Raw genomic sequence first — 13,655 nt, forward strand, 5'->3', positions numbered from 1 at the left:
CACCTGATAATGCTAAAGGACAAAAACCATTCCTAGAGCACTACACCTGCTGCACAATTCATATATCCATGCCCAGAATGCAGAATTACAGCCAAAGTTGGCAGAAACACTCATAGGAATTATATATAATATTTGTAGTATTATATATACACCTATATTGTTACACATAGACAAACACAAATATATTAATGACTATGTTCCCTTCTTATTTTCGTACATTTCTGTAGAAACAGTCCACTGCAAGTTCATTCTTAAATATTCAATGTTTCAGCAAAATCGTTTTGCTGTTTCTGAGAAGGCAGTCTGAGTACACTATGTTCTAAGGAGCAATGATCTCTTGAAACATATAGCTCTGCAAGTGCCCAGGTATGGGAGGAAGTAAGTCTGGAGAAGCTGAATCAGAAACTGAAATCCTTTGGTTCCGTAGGTGGGAATCTCCATACCTAACTCAGTTTCATTCTGTATCAAAGCTAGGGATCCATCTTACTGTGAAGCTACTGCCCCTACCCCCTGAACAATCCCTCTCTTTCATCCAAAACACAAAAAGCTCTTCCTGCACTAATAGCTTGGTATTAGTCTGTAGTGTTAAGAATTCTGACCAGCTCCACTCTAAAATGTACTGAGAACTGGAGATAAATGCACTTCACCACTCCCCAAAGTCTCAAGGCCTTTTTCCTGATCATAGTAAGCTTGTGCACACAGACAATGACATGGGCAGAAATGCCTGTTCACGTTGTCTGCAGACAGTTTTACAAATGAAGCTGTAGTGTAGTAAAAACTGCTCCTTTTAATGTACATGCTACTGCAAGGGGAGGGTTAGTAAACCTGACTGACAAGAGCCTAACAAGATTACAGGTCAATAAACACTACAGCACTGCCTGTGGTGCAAGACTGAGGGGAGAAAACATTTGCATCTTCATCTGCACTCAGCTGCTGACTTGAATGTTAATTATTATAAGCACTTAAGAGACTTGCTTTCTCTGATGGTATGAGCAGAAACAAAGCCCTTGTAGGGACTAGGGAATAGATCTAGTTAAGTAAAAAGCCTGCAGAGCAACAGCTTCAGCTTGCTCACAGAAGAAACATGGCAATTCCTTAGCACATAAATCACTAAATTGTTCAGGCTGGAAGGGATCACAGCGGCTCATCTGGTCCAACCTCCCCAGGCAGGATCATCTTTGCACAGGATATGGTGTCTCTCACTCTAATATCTCCACTGAGGGAGACTCCACACCCCCTCTGGGAAATCTGTTCCAGTGTGTGGTCAGTCACTGCACACTGAAGAAGTTCTTCCTCATGCTCAGGTGGAACTTCCCTTGCATCAGTGTCTGTCCAGTGCCTCTTGTCCTATTGTTTGGCATCACTGAGAAGATCCTGGCTCCATCCTCTCGACACCTCCCCTTTAGATACTTATACACATTGATAAGGTCCCCTCTCAATCATCTCTTGAGACTGAACAGGCCCTCAGCCTTTCCTCAAAGAGAGATGCTCCAGACCCTTAGTCATCTTCACAACTCTCCTCTGGACCCACTCCAGGTGCTCCATGTCTCTCTTGTACTCAGGAGCCCAGAACTGGACACAGCAGATGTGGCATCACCAGGGCTGCACCTCCCTTGACCCCCTTGGCACTGCTCTTCCTAAAGCACCCAGAATACCAATGATATACAAAATGATTACAAACATATGCACGGAAGTTCTTGTATTCTCTACCTGAATGATTCCAGTACAAATCACAGCTCTAAAAACCAATCAATAAACAGAAATATTCCAAAAAATCATAATGAATTATCAGCTTACCATCAACAAGGGAAGGGATAGATCTCTCATTGTCTGAATTTGAGAAAAGGATCAACTCCTTGTTAATGAAATCATTGTAGGTCAAATGTTTTGTTGCTGTACCATATAAAAATTGCTGAAAAAAAGCCACATACATTATTCATTCAATACAAAAACTACACTACATTTAAATCTCACCTGGTAGATTTATTGCTATTATCTAGGACTAACCTCTGGAAGGCCGTGTAGTCGACGCTGCCGTCTGTCTTCCATGAAATTTGTTAACCATTCTTTTCGGTCATCAATCTTCTTCTTACTGAAGGCCTGTAAAGATTTCAAGTACACTAAAGTATCAGCATATAAATGTTTGTGCAAATGTTTGTTGCTTCAGTCAGAATTCTAAGTATATTGCACTTTCTGATCAAGTATTCAATAAGGCTTATTTGGACAAGCTAATCCGTATAAGTAATGTTTACATTTAAAGAGCAGTACCAGTACATGACTACTCAGACATTTTTGCACAAGGTTTTTTGAAATGACAGATCTCTCACTGTTTGCAATTTAAATTTATATTGCTTTCCTGAAATCTGCACACATTTAGACAAATCTTATCATTCTTCTTCCCTTCTTCACATCAGAGTTGCGCTTTGACACACAGGTTTGAAGGTCTTTCCCCACACAGCTTTAAAGCTTGGGTTTATCATTTAGACTGAGCTGCAACCAGCTCTCATCAAGACAATCAAGTGAAGGTATTAGAAAAAATATCCCACTCATGTCCTCTCCATGCCCTTTTTGCTTTGTCAATAACTTGTGGCTGTTCCTGACTGGCCATCCCTAGTCCTCTTACGAAAATTGACAGCCTGACAGAATTGACACTGCTCAAAAAGCCTAAGCCAGAGTTTGGGCCAGCTGACTGACAGCCTCAGCCTTCATGATGACAAGGCATCACTTTCCAGCAACCATTTATCACTACAAAAGGACACAGGAATGTTCTAACTTTGTGGTGTTACAGAAATAGAGTTCCTCTCTAGTGAGTTTCTTCTCCCAAAAAGAGAAAAAGATATAAAAACTGAACATGTGGTTTAAACAAGATTTTGACTACTTTGGAGAAATTCTGTGAGCTGCTGAAGTACTGTCTTTTTTTTTCTCAGGGAGTAATATACAGAAACTTCATCATGTCCTGATTTCAACTACTCTCCTGCATAAGAACACATTCAGCAGCACCATCTTTTTCAAAGGACTCCGATGGGAGCACTCCAAAAGACCTCAACGAGTTGTGTCAATTCCTTGGAGACCAAGATGCTATATAATAAATATTAAATGTAACTTAGTTTCTGAGAAAGGGCCTAAGCCATATCACCCTGTTTTGCATCAGACTGACTTCCCATGTGAACAAAGCTTGATAATTCACAGTGCCAGACATCTTAAAATTTAAGATTAGGCTTTTGCAAAAAACAGGACTAAGTTCTTACATTTTTTTTTCAGTTTACCTATACCTTTTCTAGACCACTGAAGTGACAAATGACCAAGAGTGGATCAGCATAAAAATTATTTCAATAGAATAAAACCAGAATTAATGGAATTAAGAACTGTTCTCAAATATTTATTCTTCAGTAGAATAAGAAAGGGTTTTTTTTTGGCTTCTCCACTTAAAACTGCTCTTCTAATACTTAATTTACTAGCAAAAGAGCTCTTCAGAATAGTGAAGAAGTTGCTCTGTGAAAGAATTTTTGCTTTCCTAGATTTCAGCTATCAAAAGGTCACCCAGAGGTAAAATTGGGGCTGGGATTCCAGCGATCAGCTGAGGAAATGCAGGTGAAAGTGTAAGTGAAGCTTCTGTACACAGCTCCAGAACTAGCTGGTAGTTGCTGAGGTGTAACAGAGGTGAACAGCTTCTTCCCAGACTGACAGAACACTATTTTACATAACAGTGAGGATCAGAGATAACTGGTTACATGGCCTTATATACCAGCCTGTGTATGGAGGTCCCTTTGCAGAAATAGAGATCAGAATTCTGTTAGTAAAACCACACATTTTACTGTACCCACATGATAAGAAAAAAGTTGTTTTGTCTAAGATAGGTATTTTCCTCTTTTTTCTCTCCTACCCTTTTTTCTCGCTAATGTCACCTACAATTAAAATAGCAAATTAAAGCAGATAAAAGTTGAAACATTTCTTGAGAAAACAGCTTAATTCCAGACACTTCATACTTTGTCCTTCCACCAGCTTTCTTTGAAACACAAGTATTTTACTACACGCTATTTACACTTCATTAATGGCTGCCTTGGCCAGGAAACGAACAATTGGCAAACCAAAACCACTACACTTAATTGGTGTTTCCACCCAGTTTCCAAAACTGCTGCATTCAGGTACTCAAAAAAAATGAAACAAAACAAGCCCTGTCACAACTTCCTCATGTGCCATTTTCAGCACACAATGAAAAATAAAAACATAATATAGAATCACTTTTCTGAGTTCTTACCAGTGTAATGGCAGCATCATCCTCAGGCCCAGCGTAGCGAAACAAGATCCGATGTCTTTCCATGTCTGCAAAATACTCTTTTGCTTCTTTAGCAGTGCTGGTACCCAACCCTGTACAATAAAAAGAAATAGTTACACATTATTCAAAATTTAAGTTTTATTATTTTGTCTCTTTTATTTTCCTGGGAATATTATAAAATCATTATGTAAGATACTATCATGAAAAGCTATATTAAAACTTTATAGCACCCATTTATTATTATTTATTCTTAGGGTTCACATATTTGTTTTTAAACAAACCTTTGTAGTATTTTATCTTCCACGCTTTATGATTTTCCATATGCTTTTTCCACTCATCAAATTCAGGAATACTATAGAATGAAAGTTCTTGCTTATTTTTGCTTGCCTTTGAAAAAACAAACAAACAAAATCAACATTTCTGTTGTGCTGTAAGTAATCCATAAAATCTCAATAACAGAGCCCATACCTTAACAATAGGGGTGATGAATTCCTCAAGAAAACCATGTTTCAACAGTGATGGCCAATTGTGATGAATAAAATTGATCAACAAGCCCTTTATGTGAGATCCATCCTGATCCTGAATCAGAACATGGAAACATGAAGCAATCTTGTATCAGATTCCCCAAACCACCAAAAAACCCACTCACTGGTTTGAATACATCAGCACAATGTCTGATGACAAAAAGCATAGAAAGGAACAATTGGTTTTAATTTGGATTCCAAAGTGGACCTGGGTATGAAATAACCACCTGTGAAAGTCACTGTCCCTGAGCTATGAAAAAAGCTCTCCCAAGCCAAGTACATGGTTGCTGTTCAAGATTTCTCTGTCTGTGGCATGTTTTTGCTGAGAGCTAGACAGCTCTCCCAGACACCACAGAGCAGAATTTTTGTGGAAAAAAGCCAAACCTAGCCACAGTTCTCATTGGTGGCAAGATGTTTGATAGTTCAATCATGAGATTATCCAAAAAAAACCTGCCCACATTCTTGTTTCTACCCAACATGCTAACAATACCACCTCATTTACTGTCTATTTTGTCCTTACTTTCAACATATTTTTGAATTATCAATAGCATGTTTTTATTATTATTTTGGCTTCTTGCTATTTCCTGCAGGAAAGTTCAGCTGTACATTTAGAACAACCAAAACAACACAGATAAATGAATCCCTTAAAGAAACCTCAGAACCTATGAAATTGCAGCTAAACACATTTTAAGAAGCTCTTTAGATTAAAACCTGTGAATTTCAGACTTACCTGATCTGTCATGATCATAATTTTTCCATATCTCAAGCTTTTCAGAGATTCTGGATCTTCATAGCTTTTCTTGTATTGTAATCCAACAATTTTGATGATGTTGTTGATTTCTGCATTTTCCATGATCTGTACAAAGAAGTTATTTTTGTAGCCAGCATAAAAAGTAGAGATTCAGAAATATCCCAATCTTGATTTATTTTTCAATGCACGCTGACCTCAACTTCATAAGCTTTTTATTCCCACCCCTTGAAGCCTTTGTTTGCACTTTTAATGATTTTTTCCATACATGCAAATTCATGAGACTGCACCACTCTCTTGCTCCACTACAGCCAGAGCACTTTGGATCAGGAAAGCTGGGAGAAAACTGAATGTGTATCAAAAAGTCATCTCACAAAGCTGCCTTCTTTTTCCACTGTTTTTATGGGCATCTGCAGCACACCTCTTATTACAGACAAATTATGAATGGCAGCAGGAGCAATGTAATGGGGTAATGCTGCTGATTCATGTTGTGAGTCCATGACATCACATGGTAATGGAGAGAATACAAAGTTTTAGGGGCTTTAAGTACTCATGTGAAATGTGAATGTGAGTCATAGCAAGATTTCCTTTCACTTGTGAAGAAATGAACTTTATAATCCCAGTACTGCGTTGCTACAGTTAATATTTACATGCTTATCCCAGGCTTCAAAATAGCTTGCACTTTATGAAATCTCAGTCACAAAACTTCCATGAAAAAATTAAAATACTAAGATGTAAATCTAGAAAACAAGAATAAACAGGAGGACATCCATTTGTCAGCAAAAAGGAAAGGACAAAACTACACACCTGTTTGTGAGAAGCTTCTCGGACATTGAGAATTTTGCCCCTGAGTGGGAAGACTCCATATCTGTCTCTACCAATAACACCTAGGCCAGAGACAGCTAAAGATTTGGCTGAGTCTCCTTCTGTTAATATCAACGTGCAGTCCAGGGAATGTTTGCCACCTGCAGGCCAGGAAGAAGTAGAGGGAAGGCAAAAAACCAGAAAGCGTTAACTCAATTAAAAGAAATACAGTTTAATTCTTTCTACTCTACAGGTAATTTTTTCTCATCAGGTAATTTAAGTAGGCTGAATTTCTCTTATTAGGGATGCCCTTCCATACCACTAAAACTGCACAGTAATGAGTATCCTTGCCCTCAGCAGTACACTATGGATTGCTATGGACAAGGACCAAATTGGATGCAATGGTGCCACATCTTATATAATGGTTTCCACACATCTGCACAAAAAAGACAGATTGCTTCTCTACCTTCACTATTTCAGTTTGCTAGCTGCAAATTCCTTACACATATACATTATATGCATGTCTGAGTTACATACAGGAGTTATTTCCCATTCTGCATTTTCACTTTCCTCACATATATTTTAAATAGTAAATTGTTAAATCACATTTTTATGGTTTTCCCTTTTAATTGTCTATCAGCTAAAGCCAGACAACTGTACAAAAAAATTGTGAGAAAAGCTCAAACAATGAGAACATTTGCACTTCTTACACCTCACAAATTTCTCAAACAGAAAAACAAATCTTTACTAACAGTGTGATTTTGATTCTACAAGACACACAGCATTTCGGTGCCTGTGTGCTCAAAACTGGAATAACATTTATGTTCTGCCTATTGCAACTGTAGCAGTGGAATAGATGTTCTAAATAACAAGCAGGCTGAGAAAAGGAACCCACCCTTCTGCTACAGTGCAAATGTTCATTAAGTAGCTTTGCTATTTTATCAAGGCCTATGGTAGGAAAGACTCCAAAATAAAAACACTTCAAGCTGGCTGAGTCTCACCTACTGCTAATAAGGTAATTTTGAATATAGTGGTATTTAAAATGTGTGCTGTAATTTGCCTTTACCTCGTAGATAAAGACCAGCCCATACTTCCTATTACACAGAACTTACATTCAGTACCTTTGGTTTTCTGAATCAAGACATGTTGCTTAATATAATCTAAGGCAGTTTTTCACACTGGCAGTGACTACCTACCAGCAAGGTGGACTCCAAATACCTAGAGAAACATCAGTCTGATGCTTTAGAATATATAAAAGCCAATATTTTTCATAAATGAACTGCAGAAAACACACGTGAATGTCATCAAAGTTCACTTTCTTCCGGAATGGATGCAATCAGTAGCAATTAATTTCATGGAAATAAAATATGCCAGGTATTTTCTTAGGCACAGCTCTAAAGAACTCCAAGACAAAACTACATGAAATGACAGGTTCAAAAAATGCTTTTATGCTTCATCTGATATAATAATCTAGCTGCTCCCTTACAATCCTATATTCTTAATTGTTGTTTTCATTTCTACCTCTTCTCCTCCAACATGCCACAGAACTATGTACAGCTGCTCAAGGTGGCAAGAATGACCAGGTATAGGACCCTTTCTTTACAGAGAAGGGGGAGCAGCACATGCATCACTCTACAGATAAGCATCTCTCCTATACTTTAGCATTAACTAGCAATGATTAAAACATTCAGGGCACCAGGCACACAAGAAACCTGTGGATGCTGGACCTCAGCTTCAAACTCACTCTTGAAGTAAAGATAAAATATAAAAACCACAGAAATAACTAAAGTCAGAGGGGTTTGTGGCCAGAAAACTCTCCCTGCTGCACTTCCTGTGTGTCCACCCTGAATGTGAGATGTCTTCAGTATCAGAAATCCAGTATATTCCACATCTTCAACAAATCAACACCTGGCTAAGCCTCCTCAGGAGATGCAGAGTTCCCTCAACATGAAACAATAATTAGGCATCAGAGAAATACCTGGGTAACAGGCATTCAAGTCATGCAAAGCTTTGGGCATGAGTGTGCAGCCCAAATGAATCCCTATATGCCTTCGTAGTTGAGGAATTTTCAGGATGAAAACTAATAGAATATTTTATTAGCTCCCTTGTTAAGAGATTCTCCCTTCCCCTCACCTCCAGTCAAAAAAAAAAAAAAAGAGTAAGAAGTGATTTTGAAGCCTGATCTCCAAAGCAAAGCTAAAAAAACTAAAAAAAATTTGTGTCCAAAATCATTCATTATATGAGTTAGGAGCACTAGGCTTGATATCCATGAAAATACATAATTCTTCAAGCACATAATTTTATTGGCAAGAAAAGTATCAGGAACTGCTATCTGAATGAGGAGTGAAAATTCCACAGGCAAAATACTAGAGTAGATGCAATTATCAACTTTTGAGGCAAAATATGATATCTGAATAAATTAAAAAGTAATTAAATACTGAAGAAAACTCAATTAAAAAATTAATAATGAAGGAACCATAATGAAAGGGAGGAAAATTAAACAGAACCACCATCTCATCAAGTCACCTTTGGCTTGAATGTTGAAGCACAAAAAAAAATCCAAACCAACCAAAAAACCCAACCAAAACCAAGCCTCTTTCTTACTGTTCCATGCTTTTACCTATTCAGCCCACCCACATACTTCACTGCAATTTCTCTACCCTTGTTAAGTGTGAGGATGTATTAAAAAAACAACTAATAATAACACAGATTGGCAACATTTTGAGCTCTTTAGCCATGTGTGCCCCTCATATCATTCAGCAACTCCCATCCCATTGCTATTGGCAGACTGCCAGCTGATCCCGATCCCTTATCTGTACTAAGATAGCAAACGAGCAGAGATTGCCAGCTTGCCCTATATTCCCAGACAGGAACCTATGGCATTTAAAGTCTAATGAAATAAGTCTCTTCAGCCATTCCCTCAGGTCTGCACACTACGTGATTTACTTCCTCTACCTTCTGACCCTACAAAGATTCTGATCTTTCTACATTAGAAAGGTCAAAAAGATCAATCCAAAATGGAATATTGGTACCACCATTTAGCAGGAAATCACAGTTAGAAGATACACACTCTTCCAATACCAACCTAGACTGCCACTTTTGTTCAGTGTTATTAATTTTCTACCGTAAACAGGACAGCATTCCTGACACCAAACACACCATCACATTTGAATTCTAGCTCTAGAAAGTTTAGAAAACCAGGAAGATTTTTATTAAAAACCACAAAAGAATGAGAAATAAAAGTCAGGCTTCAAATTAGCATGTCTGTGAAGAATTTATGAAACAGTAAAGAATTTAAAAGTAAGTGGTCTTACCAGCATCATTAGCATCATCCAGTTTCGGAATGCCCTTGATTTTACTGTGTTTCACTGAAGAACATTTTTTGTTCAGTTGAGTTTGTGCCTTAAATTTGACCCAATTCAAAATACTCTCTATGATACCACAGTTAGAGGCCTACAAGCAACAAATCAGAATTGTGGATGAGAAAAATAAAGCTTCAGATAGCAGATTCTTACATCTCAGTTTTAAATCATTAACACTGCTTCTAAAGCCCTCTAAATTTTAAGAATCGAACCTATGAAAGGTGAAGGGATTAACACACACCTTAGTATTTAGCACTTTATGCACATACAACTAAAACACATCACAAAAGGAGTTTCCTTTTCCAACACTTCTATAACTGATGGAAAGAGCAAAGGAGGTCTGAGACCTAACAAGAGGTTGTCTTATGCTGTGTAGTTGATGTGCTGAGACATTTTAGGTACTAAGCATTTGTTTCCTGGATTTTGACAGCAAAAAGCAGCCTTATGGGATATTTATGACCATTTAAATTTTCTTTGGAAATCACTGAAAATGGCTGAAGGACAATCAAAACTATTTAAGAATGAGCTTTCTACCAACCCCTTGAGAATCTGATGCCAATTTTAGAAACACATCTGCAGCAAAACCAGCATATAGTATATTTTCTAAACTAAAACTGCTTCAGGTTTTGTTTCACATCAAAAGAAAATACAGATGGAGCAAAATACTTTGAGCTTTGGCTTTTAATTATCCCAGCATTCATTGTTGAGATTGTACTGCACACTTAATGCATCTGGAAATCAATGTTTATTTCTGGGAATATTAAAAACACTATAACTGCTGATGGTAATACATGTATTTATTCTTCAGATTTTGTTATGCAAGTCTGTTATGTTATTATTTCCCCTCTAAATTCTATAACACAGAATTAGAAGAATAAACCACTATAGAATCAGTAAAGTTTTGATACCAGGAATATTAGCAGTGGCACTGTTCTCTTCACTACTAGAGTTTAATTTAAGGCTATTGGCATTAAATAGAACATATATAAATAAATAATAGAACACATATAAATAAATAGGACAATTCTACTTCTCCTTTATTGTATGAAAATATAGTAGAGGAAAAACCTCTGTGATGTATTTCTACAAATACATTCATTTAGAACAGCAATTCTTAGTCCATCTACAGAAAAAAATTTAAACTTACTTCCTGACAATAATGATCACTTTGAATACTACAGGCGCCATTTTGCATTTCCTTGATTACTGGACAAACAAGTAAATTTGAAATATCCTCTCCTTCTCTTTTCACTCCAGTGAAACAGAATAGGACTGATACCAAAGAGTAAGGCAGACAATATTCTCAACTTCAGAAAAATATTTTAACACAAAAAACAATAATCAAGGACCTTGTTTAGATTTTAAGAGTCAAATTCATTTCATTTGCCAATGTAAATGCCAGAATCTCCAACAAACAAGTTGATCAGCTTGAAGCTCACTTTTAAATCCAGGGCAACAGTCAAAACACAGTCACTGTATCCATTATTAAGACCAGAGAATGAACAGACTTCATCCCACTTCCTGAGTATGCAAATGTCACTGCAGTACCACAATGAACTATAACTAATCTTCTGCTATAGAACATACATACACTTAATCCAGTGTGTCAATTACCACTTCACAAGGGAAAAAAAAAAGAGGCTTACTTACTGCTTTAAAAAATTTCTCAGATAGCTGGCACTTGGACCCAAAACTTTTAGGCTGCAATGTCATGTTTTCCTTTGTCTGGGAATCAAATGATGGGTTTTCAATCAAGCAATTAACAAAAACCCATATATGGTTCTTCACCTGTTTAAAACACAGAAACCAGTTTACTTGACAAAATTCTCACATTCATTTTTTTCAATATTTTTGCATAAAGTTACTTGCCTGAAATGGTTTGACTGAAACTCCAGCTTTATTCTTCTTTTTCACCACTTCTATCAGTTTGCCCACAACCTGATCCACCACGTAATCAACATGCCTACCACCCTGAATGAGAAAAGAGAAAAAAATACAAATAATAAGCAAAATAACCATTAAATTTCCTAATAGTTTATAGCTGTATTAACAAAATCCCTGTAGGCATACTTTGATACAGAAATCCATGCACACTGAGTTGCAGCATATGATAGAAAAATCTGGTTTTTCCAGGTCATTCAGTCTTCATTCAAGTGAGGATGACAGAAGTTAATTGATTGATTACTCAAATACCTTCCTTTAAATTTGTAGACAAAAAAGCCAGAACATTAATAAAATGTTAATAGATAAGAATAGATAAGAAATAAGAGAAAACAAAACCAAGCATAAAAAGCAGCCAAAAAGAAAAAAACAACTAGCAATCAAATCCCAAAAGTTAGGATTTTACATTTTAAGGCAGAATATGCATGTGAAAAGACTGAAGATGTAAAGAAGTTGAATTGATGAGAAAGCAGTTGTTCTCAGCTTCATGCAGAAAGCAGACATTTAAATTAAAAAAAAAAAAAAAAGAGTAGATAAAACCAAAATGGTTAACTAGTAAATGTTATTAGTCATAACCAAACCATAAGCTGCAGTTCAAAGAAACCATCTATGGTTTCTCTCAGTTCCTAGAGTCATCTACTAAAACAGCAACACAAACCATTAGAAGTACCATACAAAGTATTTTCTCATAGCATTTCTTCTAAAAGAAACAACCATCCAAAAAAACCACATCTAAACCCCAAAAGCTGCCAAAATTAAAACACAACTGTTTTTATCTACATATGAATGACAGAGTTTCAGCAGAGGGAGAGTTCAATGGAAAGCTGATCTATCAATAACCTGCTACTTTAAAAAAAAACAAATCCATTTCCAAACTGTAAAGAAAAGCTATTACCAGAAAATACTAAATTACATGTTTCAAAATCATTCCACACTTGAATGGCAATCTTAAAATGCATTTTTTTTACTCATCACATTACTGAAAACTTATGCTTATGGGAACATCTCAATATATTTTTCAATTTAAAACTTCAGCAATTTTTAAATTTTGTTAAAAGTAGCATCTGACATATCAAGAAAACCAGCAATTTACTAGTTACTACAGCAGTTCCTATTCTTAGGAGATACTAGTTATTACAGCAGTTCTCCATTCCTGAGTCCATTCTAAAGCATGCAGCTGTGAGTGATGGATGTTCAAAGCTCAGAGCTGGGACCTTCTCAACCATCTCACCAGCAGGTGGCAAATGGACCAGAACAGTCTGGAACTGCCCCAGCTGTCAGAACAATTCCATACAAGACACAAAGGCAAAAATACCCTCTGAATCTAGAGGGCTGCCAAAGATTATTATAACTTTTGAATTATGGGGAAAGAGAGCTAGAACTGCATAACCTTCTTTTTCCAGAAGGTAATGATGGAATCCCTACCTTGCAAACTTCAGAATGCAAAGGTATCTAATTAAGTGCTAACAAAAATCTTACAAATGAAGCTTTGACTGTCTCTTATATACTATTCTTCTCATAGCCAAGCATTTCCATCAATTTGGAGGTAAGCTACATTTGAGGTCTACGAAAAGATAAATGGTTCATATGGTAGAAAAATTCAGAAGCTAACTATAAATTTGAAGATTTAATTTAATTTTAAAAAATTGTTTTACTATCTCAATCTTTTTTTTTTACTGCATTTTTAAAAATTATATTTATTCTATGAAAATAAATCTGAAATGTAGAATAGTCCTGAAATTTTTGCTGAACTCCAGCAAATTTTAGCAGGTTGGGATTCTCTCTCCATACAAATCTACCTTCTGACTCTGCAGATGTATTGGCTGAACATTTCTGCTAAAATGATTGGTAGTATTAGTTAGCAGTGCCACCATATTGAATTTATCATTAGATTGCTATGTTAACAGCTGAGGTTTCTACTACAATTTCTACCATAGCTACTATTTGAAATCTAGAACTTATGATGACCATATTGAAACAGTTTGAAGTCTCAGTGAAGG

At 36.5% G+C, this 13,655-nt stretch overlaps 1 protein-coding gene across 2 annotated transcripts in view; it reads right to left on the bottom strand.

The window, feature by feature from the left end:
• The window catches only part of TOP2B (DNA topoisomerase II beta), a 58,698-nt gene that overhangs the window by 18,354 nt on the left and 26,689 nt on the right, over positions 1 to 13,655 (bottom strand). For both annotated transcript variants that reach the window (XM_021538075.3, XM_021538074.4), the window contains exons 9-18: positions 11,584 to 11,685; positions 11,365 to 11,502; positions 9,667 to 9,805; positions 6,356 to 6,513; positions 5,531 to 5,656; positions 4,745 to 4,855; positions 4,558 to 4,663; positions 4,259 to 4,368; positions 2,008 to 2,100; positions 1,798 to 1,912 (exon numbers count right to left, since the gene is read on the bottom strand). In XM_021538075.3, the coding sequence (XP_021393750.1) occupies positions 1,798 to 1,912; positions 2,008 to 2,100; positions 4,259 to 4,368; positions 4,558 to 4,663; positions 4,745 to 4,855; positions 5,531 to 5,656; positions 6,356 to 6,513; positions 9,667 to 9,805; positions 11,365 to 11,502; positions 11,584 to 11,685 (1,198 nt within the window). The remainder of the gene's footprint in view (positions 1 to 1,797; positions 1,913 to 2,007; positions 2,101 to 4,258; positions 4,369 to 4,557; positions 4,664 to 4,744; positions 4,856 to 5,530; positions 5,657 to 6,355; positions 6,514 to 9,666; positions 9,806 to 11,364; positions 11,503 to 11,583; positions 11,686 to 13,655) is intronic.

The sequence above is a fragment of the Lonchura striata genome, chromosome 2 (assembly GCF_050655825.1).
Source record: "Lonchura striata isolate lonStrDom1 chromosome 2, ASM5065582v1, whole genome shotgun sequence".
Classification (NCBI taxonomy): domain Eukaryota; kingdom Metazoa; phylum Chordata; class Aves; order Passeriformes; family Estrildidae; genus Lonchura; species Lonchura striata.